The sequence below is a fragment of the Salvelinus sp. IW2-2015 genome, unplaced genomic scaffold (genome assembly GCF_002910315.2).
Source record: "Salvelinus sp. IW2-2015 unplaced genomic scaffold, ASM291031v2 Un_scaffold1055, whole genome shotgun sequence".
Taxonomy (NCBI): Eukaryota; Metazoa; Chordata; class Actinopteri; order Salmoniformes; family Salmonidae; genus Salvelinus; species Salvelinus sp. IW2-2015.
In genome coordinates, this window is record NW_019942708.1 from 382,441 (window position 1) to 402,731 (window position 20,291).

The window sequence follows — 20,291 nt, forward strand, 5'->3', positions numbered from 1 at the left end:
TGATCCTATACCCTAATACCAGTACACCCGCCTCTGATCCTATACCCTAATACAGTACACCCCCTCTGATCCTATACCTAATACAGTACACCCCTCTGATCCTATACCCTAATACAGTACACCCCTCTGATCCTATACCCTAATACAGTATACCCCCTCTGATCCTATACCTAATACAGTACACCCTCTGATCCTATACCCTAATACAGTACACCCCCTCTGATCCTATACCCTAATACAGTACACCCCCTCTGATCCTATACCCTAATACAGTACACCCCCTCTGATCCTATACCGTAATACAGTACACCCCTCTGATCCTATACCCTATACAGTACCAGTACACCCCCTCTGATCCTATACCCTAATACAGGGAGATGAGAGGCTGCGGGGCTCAGGCTAGTGCTYCAGCATGCAAAGTGAAAACATCTTCCTGCACACGCCGTACTGATTGATCTGCACACAGTCACCCCCATCCCCTGCAGAGAGAGGGAGGGAGAGGGTAGCTGGCTGGATGTTGTAGTGGGGAAAATTGCTGCGTTAATAATTGATACTTCCTGAAATGCAGCGGTGAGGGGGGGATTCTGGCTTCACCGATATGAGAGAATCATTTCAAAATACAGTAAATAAAACTAAAGCATGAAGTTATACATTTACAATATGAACTACGCAAACAGATGCGGTACTACTATAGCTAGCATTCTCAGTAACACAGTAAAACATTCTTAATCCCATGTACTTTCAGTCTATGAGTCAGCACACCAGTCTCAAGTGTGATTCACGAATCTCAGATTTTACCCACGCCTGAGTCGTGCTCCGTTCCTCTGTTCCTCACCTCCTCCAGAATCCCTGAGCSTCCCTGCTGCCCCTCCTCCATTCCCCCTTCCTTTCACTCATCCTCTTCCTCCACTCCCGCTCTCCTCCCACTAGCACGGGCTAATGATGGAGCCCAGGGGTCTATTCTACTGTGGTACATTACAAAACGTAGATGGAAATAGGATTAATAGAGATAACATGAGTCTCGATTTTCTAGGTACTCTACAATACATTTCTCATGTGTACGTTGTGTAATGTTGAACGTTGTCGAATAAGCCTCTGATCTAGCCTCCACGAAGCAATCTGTGTCCCGTGTGGGTGAAGTCTGGCGATACTGCTTGCGCTATCAAATACTGTAGAAGCACACTGGACAACACTGTCTGTCTGTTCACCTAAACATCACAGCCCTCTCCAGTCCAGCTGACAGGCCAGGGATGCACGTGTCAGACAAAACAACTCTGCCATACTCAAATGTAAAACAGGCTTATGCGTGGGCCACTAACATCAGCGTCACACDATTACATCTGTTTTGGATATTATGCACATTCATATCAACGTACAAGACATAATCCTTTGTGATATTAACCATTAGGGTATTATTAGGGTAATGTACTGAGAACAGTGGGTGAATATGATTATGTGATTAAGCCTAAACAGTGTGTGGGCTGGGCTCTGGGCCTGTATTCACAAGAGRAGGATTGCTGCTATAGGATCAGTTTTAAATAAGATTAAAATGGACAGGAGGGACCGGATCCTAGATCAGCACTACTCTGAAACTCTTTTGAATACGGGCCCAGATCAACTGTTGAGTTATTTCAGAGCGTAAACTATCRCAGAGCCGCAGTCAGCTTCACAGGGATGCTGATAAGAAGAATGGCCCCCAGCCCCGGGCTGGGGGGGCTGGGGGCCAAACAAAACATGGTGTTGACAATGACATCACAGTCAAACAATGGGCTCCCAACCACCAGAGAAGTGCTGCACGTTTTGGGCCGGCCATCAGCCACGTGCTCTCTCGCTCTCCGGCTCACTCTGTCCTCCGCCTGCTTGCTTTTTGGTTTGTCTGTTGTACACTGTCTGGTTGATGGTGATGTCAGTGTCAGAGCGAAAACGGCGGTTTTGTTATGTTGCTTACTGGATATCCTATCTAGAAACATTGACCCCTAGAGGTCTGAATATTGACTGATCTCAGGCCCTTCCTATGAAAAATTCTAGGAAACAGTTTAATATATATGTGACATTGAATTAAACAATTATGTATGTTGATGCTAATATTATGTACAATATTTATGTTTCCATATGATAACAATAGCCTAATATATTCAATATGCTATAAACTATTGTTTAACAGTTTCACTCAATTCATTCAAATGAAGTTAATAATTATGACACACCCCTCACTATTGTCATTGGTTGCACTAATTGCACCGTTTGTCTACATAACCTGGTTTAAGCATTCATGACATCACCCCGAAGGAGGAACGGTGATGCTGAAACGCTGGTGATTTATATATACAGTGTGCAACTCTATTTTCATAGCTTACAGTTTCTTCACCTTTAGTCAGCACCMCTACATAAAATAATGTTCTCTGGGTGTGCGCCAGCTCATGTTTTTGATTTGGTTCTGTTGCTTTAACAGGAATGTTGGTGGTCTTTGTATCTCTCTCTCCTGGGTTAGGGCTGACAGGGTCTGGGTGCCATCTGCCAGGCGTGGAGGGTTGTTTCTTCTCCCCCGTAGTGTGCACTGACACCAGGCACGCCGTCTCCACATGAAGCAAATTAAGTTGGCCGTTTGTGGTCTCCACCCTCTGATTCATATCGATACTATCCTTCACAGAGCCACACATTTACTCAGGAAATGAAAAGTGTGATGGGATTACAGTACAGTCACTCTCCAGAATTATCATAAACTCGCCACCCAATTGAAGTTGGGCATCATGGTGGCATGCTATACTGTATGTATGGTGCATTTCTCTTCTACAATACCGAAGGTGGGAATATTTAACCCACTGTTGTCAGATGGTGCTGTATACTAATGAGTAGGGATGCACAATATATCGGTGAACTAATCGGAATTGGCCGATATTAGCTAAAAATGCCAACATCGGCATCAGCTTGATGTCTAGTTTAATGCCGATGTGCAAAACCGATGTCAAAGCTGACGTGCATACCTATATAACGTAGGTACATGACGCCACGTCAAATTTAGCGCTACACGTGCAACACAGCATTCATTTGAAAGAGTAAGAAAATTTCAGCGAGACAACTCAAAGGCTAAATCCACGAATGAAAAGATAATGGAATTCATTGCTCTTGACAATCAACCGTTCTCTGTCGTGGGTGATGTTGGCTTTCGCCGACTGGTCGAGCACCGGTAAACACTACCAAGTGCGCTATTTTTCTGATGTTGCCCTACTGGAGTTACACAGTAATAGCATAACTGCTGTAAAAAATAAAAATAACATTGTGTCACTGCTATTAGCTTCACGACTGACAGTTGGACCAGTGATTTCAGCCCCATGAGCATGCCGAGTCTAAAAGCACAGTGGGTCGTCGAGGATATCGTACTGAGGAAAGTCGTATTGCGTAAGAAATAGGTTTTGATTATGTTTTACTGGTAATGGGGACATACGTAAATGCCAAGAAAATTACTTTTGGTCAGTGTGTGTGTGTAACCTTTATTTAACTAGGCAAGTCAGTTAAGAACAAATTCTTATTTACAATGACGGCCTACCCCAGCCTAAACCCGCACAACGCTGGGCCAATTGTGCGCCGCCCTATGGGACTCCCAATTTACATTTACATTTAAGTCATTTAGCAGACGCTCTTATCCAGAGCGACTTACAAATTGGAAAGTTCATACATATTCATCCTGGTCCCCCCGTGGGGAATGAACCCACAACCCTGGCGTTGCAAGCGCCATGCTCTACCAACTGAGCCACACGGGACCAATCACGGACGGATGTGATACAGCCTGGATTTGAACCAGGGACTGTAGTGACGCCTCTTGGACTGAGATGCAGTGCCTTAGACCGTGTGTGTTAACTATTTAACTGTACTAGAATGCTTAAAAAGGCCCCAAAAAGTTTAAATATCGGTATCGGGTTTTTCGTCAAGGAAAATATCGGGTATCGGCCAAAAATGTCATATCGGTGCATCACTACTAACGAGTACAGAAGAAAAAATAAATATTGTCACATACACATTCCTAGATGGCTGTTGACCTAAATGGTGCTCTGCTCTCTAATCCACACTTCAAAACAACTCCTGCCTAACAGGGGTCTGTGTGTGTCTGTACACTCTAGCTACAAGGGAAGGGGTGAAGGGGGGTTCCCCTCAACTAATCCCTATCTAACGTCAAATACCATCTCCACCAACGGCAAGAAGAAACGTCAGAAACGACAAGACGTCATACTCATCAATACCAATTAATCAGACGACTAGAAACTGTAGAAACTGACAATGAATTCCAGTATGAAAGATCCACTCCAAGTCTGAGGCCATTATCTTACAATAACGTAATGAACAATACAGCATCTTCCAGTTAACGCTGCAATATGAAGCCTCCCGAGTGGCGCAATGGCCTAAGGCACTGAATTGGGGTGCTAGCTGTGCCACTAGAGATTCTGGGTTCGAGTCCAGGCTCTGTTGCAGCCAGCCGTGACCGGGAGACCCATGGGACGGCGCACAATTGGCCCAGCGTCGTCCAGGTTAGGGGAGGGTTTGGCTGGCAGGGATGTCCTTGTCCCATCGCGCACTAGCGGCTCCTGTGGCGTGGCGGGCCGGGCACAGTGTACGCTGACACGGTCGCCAGGTGTACGGTGTTTCCCTCGACACATTGGTGCAGCTGGCTTCCGGGTTAAGTGAGCATTGTGTCAAGAAGCAGTGCGGCTTGGTTGTGTTTCGGAGGACACACGGCTCTCGAAGTCCACCTCTCCCGAGTCCGTACGGGAGTTGCAGCGATGAGATAAGACTAACTACCAATTGGATACCACAAAATTGGGGAGAAAAAGGGTATTTTTTTGTATTTTTTATAATAATACTTTTTTTTAAATTCAAATATAAATATGGGTTATAGATCTGCCATTCTCATTGAAAGCAAGTCTAAGAAACAGTAGATCTGTTCTATGTGCGCTATTTCTATGCTTCCATTCCTAAATTTAGTTTTTGTGACTTTTACTTTCGGTTTTGTACACCAGCTTCAAACAGCTGGAAATACATTATTTGTGGTTATGGAAAATATATTTCACAGCAGTTTAGATGGTAAAATGATTCTCTACACTATACTTGCTTGTTTTGTCACAAACTGAAATAAGGCAAACGAATAGAATTTTAGCAACAAGGAAATGGTGGAGCGATTTAACATAATATATAGATGTAATATATTCTAAAACAGATCTTTGTTGCACTACAACATCCCTCAGTATTGAGGTCATAAGGTCATCATGGTTAAGAGCGTATCATGTGAGGTGATGCCATGCTTTATCACGCAGGGTGCAGCTCCATGCAGAAGACCACAGCCCTCCTCCCCATGGCATGCAGCTCCGTGTGGGGACGCATTGTCTGATCTGGGATCAGCGCCACGTGGGGGCTTTGTGATGGTTTGCACCAACTGGCTGAAAGTGATTCAGCCTTTTCATTCTTACTAATCCATTCCTGCCGAAGGGCACTCAAAAACAGCTTTCCSCATTCGATCTGAACACGCATATGCAAACACACACACACACACTTTTGCCTCTTTCCATCTAGACTGGTACATTGAGGAATAACAATTTAGAATAATAACAAACTAGAAATGGATGTCATTGACAAGTATATTAACATGGCTACAGAGTCCATACAGATTAACATTTGGTTGAGTTGTCAACTAAAGTGAATTCAACGTGAAATCCACAAAAGAAATGTCCCCATGTCATTGGAGGGTGTGGGGTGGATTTAAGTTAAAAGTTGGGTGAAAGAAAGACGAAATTCCCTTACGTTGATTACTTTTTTCAAATCTAATCAGTTTTCTATCTTGATTCAGCGTCATCACATTACARTTTTGGGTTGAAATGTCGTGGAAACAACATTGACTCAAGAAGTTTTGCCCAGTGGGAAGTTCTATAACCAGACCCCATTCATTTCATCAGCTATAGAGGAAGAATGAAGGACACCCATCCTAATGAGATAAAAATGGACTCTGTAGCCATGCCAACAGTGGCCCTCATCTACCGGCCATCGGGCTCATATGGATTAAGTGACTTTGCATTGAGCCGGTTACTACACCTTGTCATCAATGACCTCTAATACAAATCGGCACTATACTGCATTTGCACTATGGACGTACACCTCTGCAAGGCACTGTATAGACTCTGTACATTAGCCACGTCAGCATCCTGCCCTCGGCTTATATAGATATATCCCCTCTGTAAAAATGGTATATAGCCCCTCTGTAAAAATGGTATATAGCCCCTCTGTAAAAATGGTATATAGCCCCTCTGTAAAAATGGTATATAGCCCTTCTGTAAAAATTGTATATAGTCCCTCTGTAAAATGGTATATTCCCATTGTAATCAACCTGTACTTGATGTTTACTGTTCTGATATTGTATATTCTGTATGATGTCTATGTGGACTTGTCTGTATTCTGTTTGGATATGGTCTACTGCTGGCAGCAGCTTCAGCAACACAACGGTTTACTATGCAGCAAGGCCTACATCCTCAGACTACATACATGTAAACATAAAACCGTAGGACTAGSWTRKSMMARSKASKTKRRKRARYWMYTMRRCKSAGAGAMYWCCATCCATCTCTAAAAWGAAATATGRACAARYMTGATCTAATTAACTATCAGTCAGTCAGGACTTCCTTCATTCCTGCCCCTTCATAATGGTTTGGCTCCTAGTCCCCTTCATAATGGTTTGGCTCCTAGTCCCCTTCATAATGGTTTGGCTCCTAGTCCCCTTCATAATGTCTCCTGTGTCTAGTCCCCTTCATAATGGTTTGGCTCCTAGTCCCCTTCATAATGTCTCCTGTGTCTAGTCCCCTTCATAATGTCTCCTGTGTTGTCTAGCTCCCTTCATAATGTTCTCCTGTGTCTAGTCCCCTTCATAATGTCTCCTGTGTCTAGTCCCCTTCATAATGTCTCCTGTGTCTAGTCCCCTCATAATGTTGGCTCCTAGTCCCTTCATAATGTTCCTGTGTCTAGTCCCCTTCATAATGCTCCTGTGTCTAGTCCCTTCATAATGGCTCCTGTGTCTAGTCCCCTTCATAATGTCTCCTGTGTCTAGTCCCCTTCAGAATGTCTCCTGTGTCTAGTCCCCTTCATAATGGCTCCTGTGCTAGTCCCTTCATAATGTTCCTGTGTCTAGTCCCTTCATAATGTCTCCTGTGTCTAGTCCCCTTATAATGTCTCCTGTGTCTAGTCCCCTTCATAATGGTCTGGCTCCTAGTCCCCTTCATAATGTCTCCTGTGTCTAGTCCCTTCATAATGTCTCCTGTGCTAGTCCCTTCATAATGTCTCCTGTGTCTAGTCCCTTCATAATGTCTCCTGTGTCTAGTCCCCTTCATAATGTCTCCTGTGTCTAGTCCCCTTCATAATGTCTCCTGTGTCTAGTCCCCTTCATAATGTCTCCTGTGTCTAGTCCCCTTCATAATGTCTCCTGTGTCTAGTCCCTTCATAATGTCTCCTGTGTCTAGTCCCCTTCATAATGTCTCCTGTGTCTAGTCCCCTTCATAATGTCTCCTGTGTCTAGTCCCCTTCATAATGTCTCCTGTGTCTAGTCCCCTTCATAATGGCTCCTGTGTCTAGTCCCCTTCATAATGGCTCCTGTGTCTATTCCCCTTCATAATGGCTCCTGTGTCTAGTCCCCTTCATAATGGCTCCTGTGTCTAGTCCCCTTCATAATGGCTCCTGTGTCTAGTCCCCTTCATAATGGCTCCTGTGTTTAGTCCCCTTCATAATGTCTCCTGGCCTATTCACTAGGTCTGGTTACAGGGTTGAGCGGGCAGGCCATTTCAGCCTAATCATCTCAGCAGTCCTAACAGGGCAGGCCTGTGTACCGTTCTGCTCAGGATAATGAACGAAATGTCATCCTGATGACATCACACACTGAAATAGTTGGATCGTGAAAGTGCGTGGCATTGATTGTTTTTATTTTGACCATTTTCACTGACATATAGACAGAGGATGTTTGGAGAATGAGTTTACAATGTGGATTGCAAAGGGCTACATATACATCTGACAGTCCATGTCAAGGCGTCAGCATATTTCAGTTTGGCTGGCGCCTAGCACAACTCGGCTAGGCGAACGAGTCTGCTCGCATACTTCCTGGAAAAACGAGAAAAAAACGGCAATAGTACTTTGTCCATTTTGATACGCCATAGCCAGTATACACTTCCTCAAAAGTCTGAATTAATCCAAGATAACTCAGGAAACCTGTCATTAATTTGGTTGTTTTTGTAGACGAGATTTTAGTCACGCAATTTTACATTTAACTAATGTAGTGAAGTACTTCTCAATAAAGAAATATGCATGTTGAATGACAACAAAGACTTTATTGAAAAATCCCTACGTTTGACCAATCACCGATGAAGGGGCGTAGACTTCGGCTACTGACTTCAGCTTGCTTCGAGAAAAAAGCATGTGTGTCCGAACAGCCTAAAAAAACTTGCTGAAGTCCAAAATGAACAAAAACATCCCAAAATGTCTGCATAATATTACGCACCACCTTTTCCAAACTGTTTCGGCTGGGAAGCATGCGGACGCCCTAATACTAATGAAAGATGCCCAAAATCTCAAGCATTGTGATAATGGCTAATAGAACATATTCTGGACACCATTCATTTGCCCATGGTAACCACAGATGAGGAGAGACAGGCAGGTTACTATAGGCTACCATTGACATCTGAGGGGTGAGCAGGAAAGCCTTCTCAAAGGAWAAAGACTGGAAACCATGGCCTAAGGACATTGGTTACCAACGCATTCAAAAATCAGAGGCCTCAATGGAACACACACACCTATGGCAACTGACAGTAGACCATTTACAATGGACAAAATACTGATGTGTTTGGCATGACAGTAGATCAACATCAAGGAGTGCAACCTTTGGCTGTCTTTAGTCAAAGTGGAATAGTGGATATGACTGTAATTGAATGAAAGGAATGCGAAACATACGAGCGATGGAAACCAGCCATCTTTTACAGACTACATGACAGTTCCATTCCCACTCTAACAATGACACCTCCGCTTCTCCGAGGGGAAAAACGGTTAACAGCTACAGTAGACTTTATTGGTGCGCTATCGTATCCTGCGTCATTTTGAAACGCTCTCTATTACCACTTAGAAGATTTCCCCTGAGAAAATAAAAATTTCTACCTCTTTATAAGAGCTCCAGGTAGGCTAGCTGGATGCGTCTGTCTCACACACACACACGTGCACACGCTCTCTCGCACACAAACACAGTGTGTAGGTTGTATTTCCTTCAGTTCCTCTTCCTGTAAGGATAAGGGGAATGAAAATGCTTGGTCTAAATGAGCAAACCAGCACATGGGGAGATTGGGGCCTATAGGTCACCCTCTGTGGATATTACCTCCCGATCCTCCATGTATTTATCTAATATGTAATCACTGTCTACAGCATCCCCAGATTGATGATATTCATCCTATTCCCACGCCTTACATGTACCAAATGGATTTACATTTATAGATTTGTTTAAGGTTAAAAGGTTAATTCTGAGTGGGGGGGTGAATGGAATTCTCAAATCTTGGTAGACCTGAATTGGCTGTCGGTTGCTTTGCTCAGTGGGGAACCTTAAGAGGGGCAGGAGACAGGAGAAGAAGTAACAAGATAAGCCACAGGAGGAGGTATGTCGATGTGCCCTTGAGTAAGGCACTTAACCCTAATTTGCGCCATACTACTATGGTTGACCCTGTAAAACAACATTTCTGGTGTACACACACACACAGTTGAAGTCGGAAGTTTACATACACTTAGGTTGGAGTCATTAAAACTCGTTTTTCAACCACTCCACAAATTTCTTGTTAACAAACTACAGTGTTGGCAAGTCGGTTAGGACATCTACTTTGTACATGACACAAGTAATTTTTCCAACAATTGTTTACATACAGATTATTTCACTTATAATTGACATTATCACAATTCCAGTGGGTCAGAAGTTTACATACACTAAGTTGACTGTGCCTTTAAACAGCTTGGAAAATTACAGAAAATGATGTCATGGCTTCAGAAGCTTCTGATAGGCTAATTGACATAATTTGAGTCAATTGGAGGTGTACCTGTGGATGTATTTCAAGGCCTACCTTCAAACTAACTCAGTGCCTCTTTGCTTGACATCATGGGAAAATCAAAAMAAATCAGCCAAGACTTCAAAAATAAATTGTAGACCTCCACAAGTCTGGTTCATCCTTGGGAGCAATTTCCAGACGCCTGAAGGTACAACGTTCATCTGTACAAACAATAGTACGCAAGTATAAACACCATGGGACCACGCAGCCGCCATACCGCTCAGGAAGGAGATGCGTTCTGTCTCCTAGAGATGAGCGTACTTTGGTACGAAAAGTGCAAATCAACCCCAGAACAACAGCAAAGGACCTTGAGAAGATGCTGAAGGAAAACAGGTACAAAAGTATCTATATCCACAGTAAAACGAGTCCTATATCGACATAACCTGAAAGGCTGCTCAGCAAGGAAGAAGCCACTGCTCCAAAACACCATAAAAAAGCCAGACTACGGTTTGCAACTGCACATGGGGACAAAGATCATACTTTTTGGAGAAATGTCCTCTGGTCTGATTAAACAAAAATAGAACTGTTTGGCCATAATGACCATCATTATCTTTGGAGGAAAAAGGGGGAAGCTTGCAAGCCGAAGAACACCATCCCAACCATGAAGCACGGGGGTGGCAGCATCATGTTGTGGGGGTTCTTTGCTGCAGGAGGGACTGGTGCACTTCACAAAATAGATGGCATCATGAGGACGGAAAATTATGTGGATATATTGAAGCAACATCTCAAGACATCAGTCAGGAAGTTAAAGCTTGGTCACAAATGGGTCTTCCAAATGGACAATGACCCAAGCATACTTCCAAAGTTGTGACAAAATGGCTTAAGGACAACAAAGTCAAGGTAATGGAGTGGCCATCACAAAGCCCCGACCTCAATCCCATAGAAAATGTGTGGGCAGAACTGAAAAAGCATGTGCGAGCAAGGAGGCCCACAAACCTGACTCAGTTACACCAGCTCTGTCAGGAGGAATGGGCCAAAATTCACCCAACATGTTGTGGGAAGCTTGTGGAAGGCTACCCAAAAAGTTTGACCCAAGTTAAACAATTTAAAAGCAATACTACCAAATACTAATTGAGTGTATGTGCACTTCTGACCCACTAAGAATGTGATGAAAGAAATAAACGCAGAAATAAATCATTCTCTCTACCATTATTCTGACATTTCACATTCTTAAAATAAAGTGGTGATCCTAACTGACCTAAGACAGGGGATTTTGACTAGGATTAAATGACAGGAATTGTGAAAAACTGAGTTTATATGTATTTGGCTAAGGTGTATGTAAACATCCGACTTCAACTGTATATATATATATATATATATAGTACCAGTCAAAAGTTTGGGTCAAAACTATGAAATAACACATGGAGTCATGTAGTAACTTTCAGAACCCTTTACCGAAGGCACTGTAGATACATAGGTGGAAAAGAGGGTCTGGAGTGGTGATGCTGCAGGCTGACTAAGTTGGGGGAGGGGAGAGTCTTTACCTCCCCCTCTCCCTCCCTTCCTGTGCTCTCATCTCTTGGCCTTGGCCAGATCCTCATCTGACCCTCAGAATTCTGATGATGTAGTCAGGTCCATCATAATGGTCCATCATAATGGTCCTACTGGCAGCCATTCACTGTGATAATGATACACTGGTGCCATAATATAGCCAGAAATATTACCAACGGTTGCTGACTGGGGGGGATAATAGAACCATGTGATGTTCATACGCTGTGAAAAAGTTGTAAAATGAATACGGCTACAGGTGTGTGTGTGTGTGTGTGTGTGTGTGTGTGTGTGTGTGTACACATGCATGCTTTCTTACAATCCCACAAGGGGGGACATGGATCATCAAACCAGCTCCTGCAGTGGACTGCCCTATACTGTAGCTCCTACAGCATCTCTCTCTCTCTCCTTCCAGAGGCCAAATGTCACTGAAGTTAAGCGGGAATAAACTAAATATTTCACTCTACAATGTTTACTGGACAGCTGGCACTTTCTTTCTTCAATCCCACCTCCTGCCAAAGAGCTCCCGTTCTTTCTTTCTCCACACGGCTTTGAGATGTAAAACAGAGAGAAGTTTCTCTCTCAAAGCAGCAGCTGATTCTGTTGGCCCTGATGTAGCCCAGGGGATATCAATTAACATTCATCCAGGCTAGCAGCTTAGCAATCAAGTAGAGAGAGAGAGAGAGCTGGGCTGAGAGTGCATTGTGTTTACAAATGCAGTACACACACAAGCTGCACTTTAACCCCCTACACACATAGGTACGCACAAACACACACGCACTCCCTCAATGTATAAGTCTAATTATCCAGTGATGGTCAGGGCCCTGGTAGGGGAGCTAGGGGGGTGTTGGTTGGCAGACCCCTACAGACACAGACATTGCCTGGGACCAACGATTTGATTGTTTGGAGGAGGAGCAGATGGCAGGCTGGGCTAGGCTGTAGTCGGGCCGTGGGGCCGTCCTTCATGTGTTAGCGCTGGTAGCTTGTTCGCGCTGGCTGCTAAGCCCAAGGGTGAGGCATTTGATGGGCTTTTTGAGACGTGTCTCTGGGGCTTTGGGTTCTAATATGCTAGCGGCTACGCTAACCGTACAAGGCTCTCATTTGAAGGATTTATGATGTTCTTACACAGCCAAAACAGTGTGATAGCGTTAAAGACTTAGAATCCAATGTTTTGGATTAAATACTGAATTGAATTATTTGAGGGGAAACTAACACTTGAGAAAAGAGAACCCCTTCTCTCTGATAACAAAAGCTTCCACTTTACTATAATACAGAGCTTAGATAAAAAGGACACACTGAAATGGCTCTTCTCAAGGCCATGCCTCTCACCCTTCACAGGACACATCAGACGTAATAGTGAGTGACATAATGTTACAGCCATGGGGGGACAAACAACAATACCTCATCACTGCCACACAGACAAACACACACAGACAACCCCCTCCAGCTTTAGAGGGAATCACAGGAGACACGCCCGTCCAGAGACGTGAGCATGGGGAGCATCTCAGAGCGTGAAAAGCAGCTTAGCTGGAGGAGAGAGGCACTGTCAGAGAGAGGGCAAGTCCTGTCAGATTATCCAGAAAAGTCTAATGTAGAGAGTTCACTTGGCAGACAGGCAGATTGGACAAGGAGAAGTGGAAAAGCAAAAGCCCATAGATTATGTAGTTAACCATTTAACTGCTAAAGATTTAACATAATCAGAAGTTCTAGGTATAAGCAATGCTTATTTACTCAGACACAACAGTTTGATGAATTTACAAAGGCATGAACTTAAAAATATGACCAAAAACCAGAGTAATATTTGTAGTTATCTGAATAATTTTCATTCAGAAATCAAATTAAATTCCATTGACTGAATGGCGGTCATTGAAGTGGACGGCGTCCATTATAGTCCAACTCTGTTCTTTAAGGGTAAGGATTCAGGCTTCTGCAGTTATTGTTTTATTTCACCTTTATTTAACCAGGTAGGCTAGTTGAGAACAAGTTCTCATTTACAACTGCGACCTGGCCAAGATAAAGCAAAGCAGTGCGACAAAAACAACAACACAGAGTTACACATGGAATAAACAAACATACAGTCAATAACACAATAGAAGAAAGTCTATATACAGTGTGTGCAAATGAGGTAAGATAAGGGAGGTAAGGCAGTAGATAGGCCATAGTGGCGAAATAATTACTAATTTAGCAGTTAAATCTGTAAATTGACACTATTCTAATTTTGATAGCCTTTAGAAGCCAAACAGAGTTACTATTATGGTCCTTAAACACAGTAGATAAAAACATCCACTCATGTGTACTACATACATCCAAGTAAGACCCCACAGAACACTACCAGACAACACTACCAGACAACACTACCACAGAACACTACCACAGAACACTACCACAGAACACTACCACAGGACACTACCAGACAACACTACCACAGAACATTACCAGAGAACACTACCACAGAACACTACCACAGAACATTACCAGAGAACACTACCAGACAACACTACCAGACAACACTACCACAGAACATTACCAGAGAACATTACCACAGAACACTACCACAGAACACTACCACAGAACACTACCACAGAACACTACCACAGAACACTACCACAGAACACTACCACAGAAGCTGAATACAGTACATACCAGTACAGAGATATTGTATTATATGTAGAGGATTTGACAAGACTACAGTTACAGTAGACAGCAGGCCACAGTATGGTCTGAGAGAGAAAAGGCCATTGGCCGGTTTCCTATCTGTTCCAATGGGGCCGGTTTCCTGTCTGTTCCCTTATCCCATACCCTCATCCCATGCCAGAGAGGGGCTGGTGCCTGGTGGTTTCATGAGCAGGTGGCAGGGACTGATTTAGCTAAACTCTTGATCTCCACCTGCTCAGAGATAACAACTGTTGGGGGGAAATTCTCAGCCGAGCATTACAAGTATGATACTTCATATAACATAATGTGCAATCAGTCAAATGTCGATGTCTGAGTATTTATATGACTCACTTATGGTAAGTACACTTATGGTAAGTATTTGTAAACACAAGGTTATACGGACAAGTATGGGATCATGCTGGGATGGATGTCCTTTAAACAAGATATTTACAGCCATAATGCCCCTTCATTGACCTCCATTTTGAATGCATGTTTTGAATGACACAGCATCATGCGTGTACATCCTGTTTTGCGCCCAGCTCAAATTAGATACACACAAGCGGAGGCTGCTGAGGGGAAGACGGCTAATAATAATGGCTGGAATGGAGCGAATGGAATCAAACACCTGGAAACCATGTGTTTGATGCATTTGATACCATTCCACCTATTCCGCGCCAGACATGGCCATGAGCCCGTCCTCCCCAACTAAGGTGCAACCAACCTCCTGTGATACACACATAGATGGCCTTTCCTAGGATCTGCCTCATTGAATCAAAAGGACACAGTTACTCAGCTATAGGGCCATGAATACCTCCCCATTAACCTCCAGGGATAATTAGCTTTTAAACAGTCCCCATCGATCCTCCTCAGTGACAGAAAACTGTTGTATTGGAGTTCCCATTCGATGGAGTCGTTTAGGATCTGGTGTCCTGGTATAAGCCATTACATGCAACAGAGGATCCCCAAACAGCCCTCTATCAGGACTGAAAGGGCTGTTTATATGGTGATATAAATCAACCAATGGAGTGGATCATTACGAAAGCATGTGACAGGAAGAAGAGCAATCCGTCTCAGGAGTTGAACATACAGTAGATGCAACCCATGCTCAGTGCGTTACCGACTCAAACTCATCAAAACAGCTCAGAGAGTGGAACAATATGGGCCTTATCAATTTATAATGAACAACAAGAAATTACAGCATCTTACGTCTGAAATATTGATCTGCTAAAACTCTAAATGAGGAGTCTGCTTCCTATCTCTCAACGATGGTAGGAGTTACTGTAGACTCCATTCATTATGCTATACACGTTGGTGAGATGGCTGTAGTGCCATTGGCTGTCAGGTATTTTTAAATGGTGTTTAAGCACATGAGCCATCCCTCAGAGCTCCACAGGCCTGGGCTGCTCTTAGGGTTTTGTACTGTCCTTTGAGCTAGCCTGGGTCCCATACTGTATGTGCAGTAGCCAACTCTTCTATAGTCGTCATGGTTATAGACGGGTTGGTTGTTTAGCAACAAAACCGACGCATGCGCAACTATGGGGCAAAACAGACGGGGTTGGCTTAGATTGTTGATAACATGTAAACTATATTTCGTCTTCAATGATTACTGAAAACATACATACATTTGCACAATGAGCACGTGTGGTCTCTCAAATACATTGTTACAGTTGCTAGCTAGTGAATTTTAGCCATATTAGTATACACATGACATCAGTCAAAACAAGACATGGTATCAAGAACAAGATACAATTAGCTTATGATTCCCCACATGGCAGCTTCTTGTTACTGTTGCTAACTATCTGGACATCCAGAATCACAACACACGGACTTCTGCCCCATTGAAGCGTGTGCATTGTTTGTGACGTTGTCAGCTAACCCGTCTAAGTATATGCAGTAACCCATAGTTTCAAATGGAGCGCTGCCAAAACAAATTGCATGCAGCATAATAAGAAAATGCTATAGAACTGACTGTAATCTAACTGAAAGCTACAGACAAAAAAACACTTAACATTCTCTGTGAGCGAGAACTGTATTGTTGGAGCCAACCCGTTTCATTCAAGCATTAGCATAATCGTGTCATTTGCATATGCCTGGCAGCTCATGGACAATTTTTTTGCATAGCGTTAGAATATACAAAAAAAACAGGGGGATTGGAAAGAGGAGGTTTCCCTGTGAAATCCCAGAGAGTCAGCCTGCATTCCAGACAGCCCTGCAGCGCTCGTTTGGATTTACCACCGGCTTCCTCAGGCAAATCCCTTGTGACATCATCAGTGCGCGTCGCAGTCAAACCGCCCGCCACATTGCATTTCAAACAGCCCTGGCGAGTCGCCTGCCTGAAGCGGTCCCCAAGGACAGAGTAGGAAAGGCACTCCCTCTTTCTCTCACACCCAGTCTCTCTGCTTCATCTCTACACAAAACAGGATTCCTCCTCTCTCTGTCTAGTGCCGACAACACTGAATGTTGACGGATGAATGGAGAAAACGTCCCAGTCAAATTGCAGCTGTGTTGCATCATCATTTATGATGAAGTCTCAGCCCACAGCACAGTCAAATCTGTTGAGGGTTTGATGCCTGCATGGGCCACATATGCGATCCATGAAGGGATAAAGACAGACAGACAGTCAGTAGTCTTTCTGTCACAGACACGGGACTGAATTAGTAACGGGGTGGATATCTAATGGGGCATTCCCAAGGATCCATCATGCTGTAGCCTATGCTTGGCAATTTTTGAAAGAGCAGCGATGTTGAGTACCAGAGGGAGTAAGCGAGACCATCGATTCAGAGGCGATGGCTGATCTTTTCAGTCAACGCTTGTTTCTCCATCACTCTCTCATTCTGTCTCTCTGTCGTTCCATCCCTTACTCTCTGTGGACGGCCGAGTAATAAGCGGCCAGAGTTGGACTGAAGGGGTGAATCACTGATCGTGTACATGCTCTCTCTGGGCTGAAAATCAAGCTTGGTCAGCCATTTCTGGTCCAATACTGCTATGTATTTCAGTTTGTGCTGCAAGACTGGTTCATTGCCACAAAACAAAAGCAAACAGGTGCAAATAGTGCAAGTGTCTAATGTACACATTAACTGTCTTCTCTGCCAGAGAAAGAGAGAGAGAGAGAGATCATCCAGACCATGRCTCTCCTCCTGATACAGAGCCTCCTCTGAGTAGAGGCTTCAGTATGTTGGGCTGGCCGGCCTGACAGAGGATAAGGATCATTATTTTCACGAGTCACTTCTCTGGCCCGTCCGTGAAGATTCCCGCCGGCTACGGTAATCTGTCAGGAAAGAAGGGTCAACTGTGTTCTCTGCCAGGACAATATTCAGAGTTCAGATAGAAGGAATGGGATTTTGGGGGACACTGCTTCTCTTTTCTTTAGCCTCGTCTAGCACTGAAACCTTCCCTGCAGCATTAGATGTCTCAATGTCTTCTATACTTTTAAGCGAACGGTCCTTTACAAAAACTGACTCCATTGACAGGCATCATGATCCTGCCGTTATCAAAGAACCACTTGCCTAACACCTCTCAGCACAGTGTCATAACCATTGCTTGTGAAATAAGAGGTCCACCGTTAAAAGCTCGGTAAAAAAAAAATCCAACAGACTGTATTTCAATCCAGATTTATCAGAAAATCCACTTATCTTTAACAACTATGGAACCTGACTTCTAGGAAATGTTCTAAATCCACTCCCCCTTAATCCATTATGATGAAATCTTCTTCCTCAGATGAGGCTAGCATCATTTATATCAATCTAAAACTAAAGCCCATGATGGGAAATTAAATGCATCATGTGTTCTTCATCACTAGCACATTAGGTTTTCGTCCCAAATGGCACCCTATTCCCTATGTTGTGCACTACTCTTGACCAGGGTCCATAAGGTTCTGATCAAAAGTAGGGTGCTAAATATGGAACAGGGTGCCATTTGGGACACAGTGTAGATGTCTAGATGGAAATACTAAATAGGACCATACAGTGCTGTGAAAAAGTATTTGCCTCCTTTCTCATTTCCTCTACTGTTGCATATTGTTGATACTGAATTTTATCAGATCTTCAACCAAAACCTAAAATTAGATAAAGGGAACCTGAGTGAACAAATAATACAACAATTGCATACTTATTTCATAAACAAAGTTATACAACACCCAATGCCCCTGTGTGAAAAAGTTAGCTGTTTGGAGGAATGACTCCAAAGTTAGCCTTTAGCTGCAATGACTCCAACCAAATGCTTCCTATAGTTGTTGATCAGTCTCATGTCGCGTGGAGGAATTTTGGCCCACTCTTCCATGCAGGACTGCTTTAACACCAATCTAAACTAAGCTGGGGGGAAATGCAAAGCAAAAGTTCTTGATAACTAACACACCGCGTAATCCTGGGCTGCTCGTTTCAAGTCCTGCCACAACATCTCAATTGGGATTAGGTCTGGCCATTCGAAAACGTCATATTTGTTGCTTTTTTGCCATTTTCATGTAGACTTAATTGTGTGTTTTGGATCATTGTCTTGCTGCATGACCCAGCTGTGCTTCAGCTCACAGACGGATGGCCTGACATTCTCCTGTAGAATTCTCTGARACAGAGCAGAATTCATGGTTCCTTCTATTAAGGCAAGTCGTTCAGGTCCTGAGGCAGCAAAGCATCCCCAAGCCATTACACTACCACCACAATGCTTGACCGTTGGTATGAGGTTCTTACTGTGCAATGCAGTGTTTGGTTTTCACCAGGCATAATGGGACACATGTCATCCAAAAAGTTATACTTTTGACTCATCTGTCCATAGAACATTCTCCAAGAGTCTTGATGGTCATCCAGGTGTTTATTGGCAAACCGGAGTCAACGTTTTGAACGAGATGGGTCCCATTATGTCTGGCCAAAATCAAACACTGTATTCCAAACAATGCATTAAGTTTGTTGATTAGGTCGACTCTCGTGGAAATACTTGTAGTGCACCATGGGGTTTGTGTTGATTAGCGATATTATAATGGTCGAGTGATGATACAGCTGAAACTCATAAATCATGAAGCATCTATGCTATAGATAAGACCTTTGGCCAGAGAACTCAATATGGATACCCCATCTGGTACTGATTCCCATCTCCAGTGGAGCGTTGAGTTTAACCCAACATACTCTAATATAGAGTCCCTAAAGTATCGTTATTCATTACTTGCAACAGCAAGGTTGAGGGTTTGATGCCTGCATGGGAAACATATGTTGAACACAACTGTCTGTAAGCCATTTAGGAGAAGAAAAAAAAAGTCTAAATAACCATATCATATACCTCAGGATTGGAGTTGAGACCTTGTGCTACAGGAAGTAACCATGTTGTTGCATTTACAGAATMACTACCATCTTACCTGTTTTCCCTCCAGTGTGTAGAGCCGTTTGACCGCCCCGGAGTCCAGCTTGATGGCGTCCGTGATGTCGGTCAGCACCTGTTCGAAGGAGTGGGCCGTCTTCTTATTCAGCAGGATCCTCACAGCCTTCCTGGGCTTGACCCCGCTGCGGATGACCGTCACCAGCTTGGGCTTGATGAAGTCTCTGGTGCCCAGGCTGGCCTCGCTACGCTGCAGCTCGCCCTTTACCAGGGTGCTGAGGGAGGACAGGGAGCGGGACTGGCCGGCCTTGATGCCCACTGACCAGTTAGGGTTAACGTTCTTGGTGTAGTCCACTCGGCGGTAGGGCTCGTTGGAGGCACACACYTAGCTCTCACCTAAAGGGAGGAAGAGGGGAGAACTAGTTAGAATTTAAGCTTCTTTAAAAAWATATATATTTKATAAAAATCYTTGAATCAACWGTTTATAAAAACTGATATCAAATCCATCKARTGCTTATCAAATGTAGGGCAATTTAGTTATTGAAGCTACAGTAATSAACTCCATCGCATTTRCKYGCTCTGAATGCTACTTTWCAACTGTCAATGGATAACCATTKATTRRAAATGACTAAAGGAGTGRTAATTAGCCACATGACGTGGAAAGTAACTCTAGTCGGCTTGACTGTGGATGACAAGGAGTTAAGGTTCCCCAGTGGAAACAAAAGCCACATTGAGACGGAGTCCAGCCAG

The 20,291-nt window shown here is 43.7% G+C and overlaps 1 protein-coding gene across 1 annotated transcript in view; it reads right to left on the reverse strand.

The window, feature by feature from the left end:
- dclk2a (doublecortin-like kinase 2a) overlaps positions 1-20,291 on the reverse strand; it is a 71,846-nt gene that overhangs the window by 29,448 nt on the left and 22,107 nt on the right. The window contains 2 exon segments of the mRNA XM_070438593.1: positions 10,113-10,119; positions 19,574-19,937. Of these exon segments, the coding sequence (XP_070294694.1) occupies positions 10,113-10,119; positions 19,574-19,937 (371 nt within the window).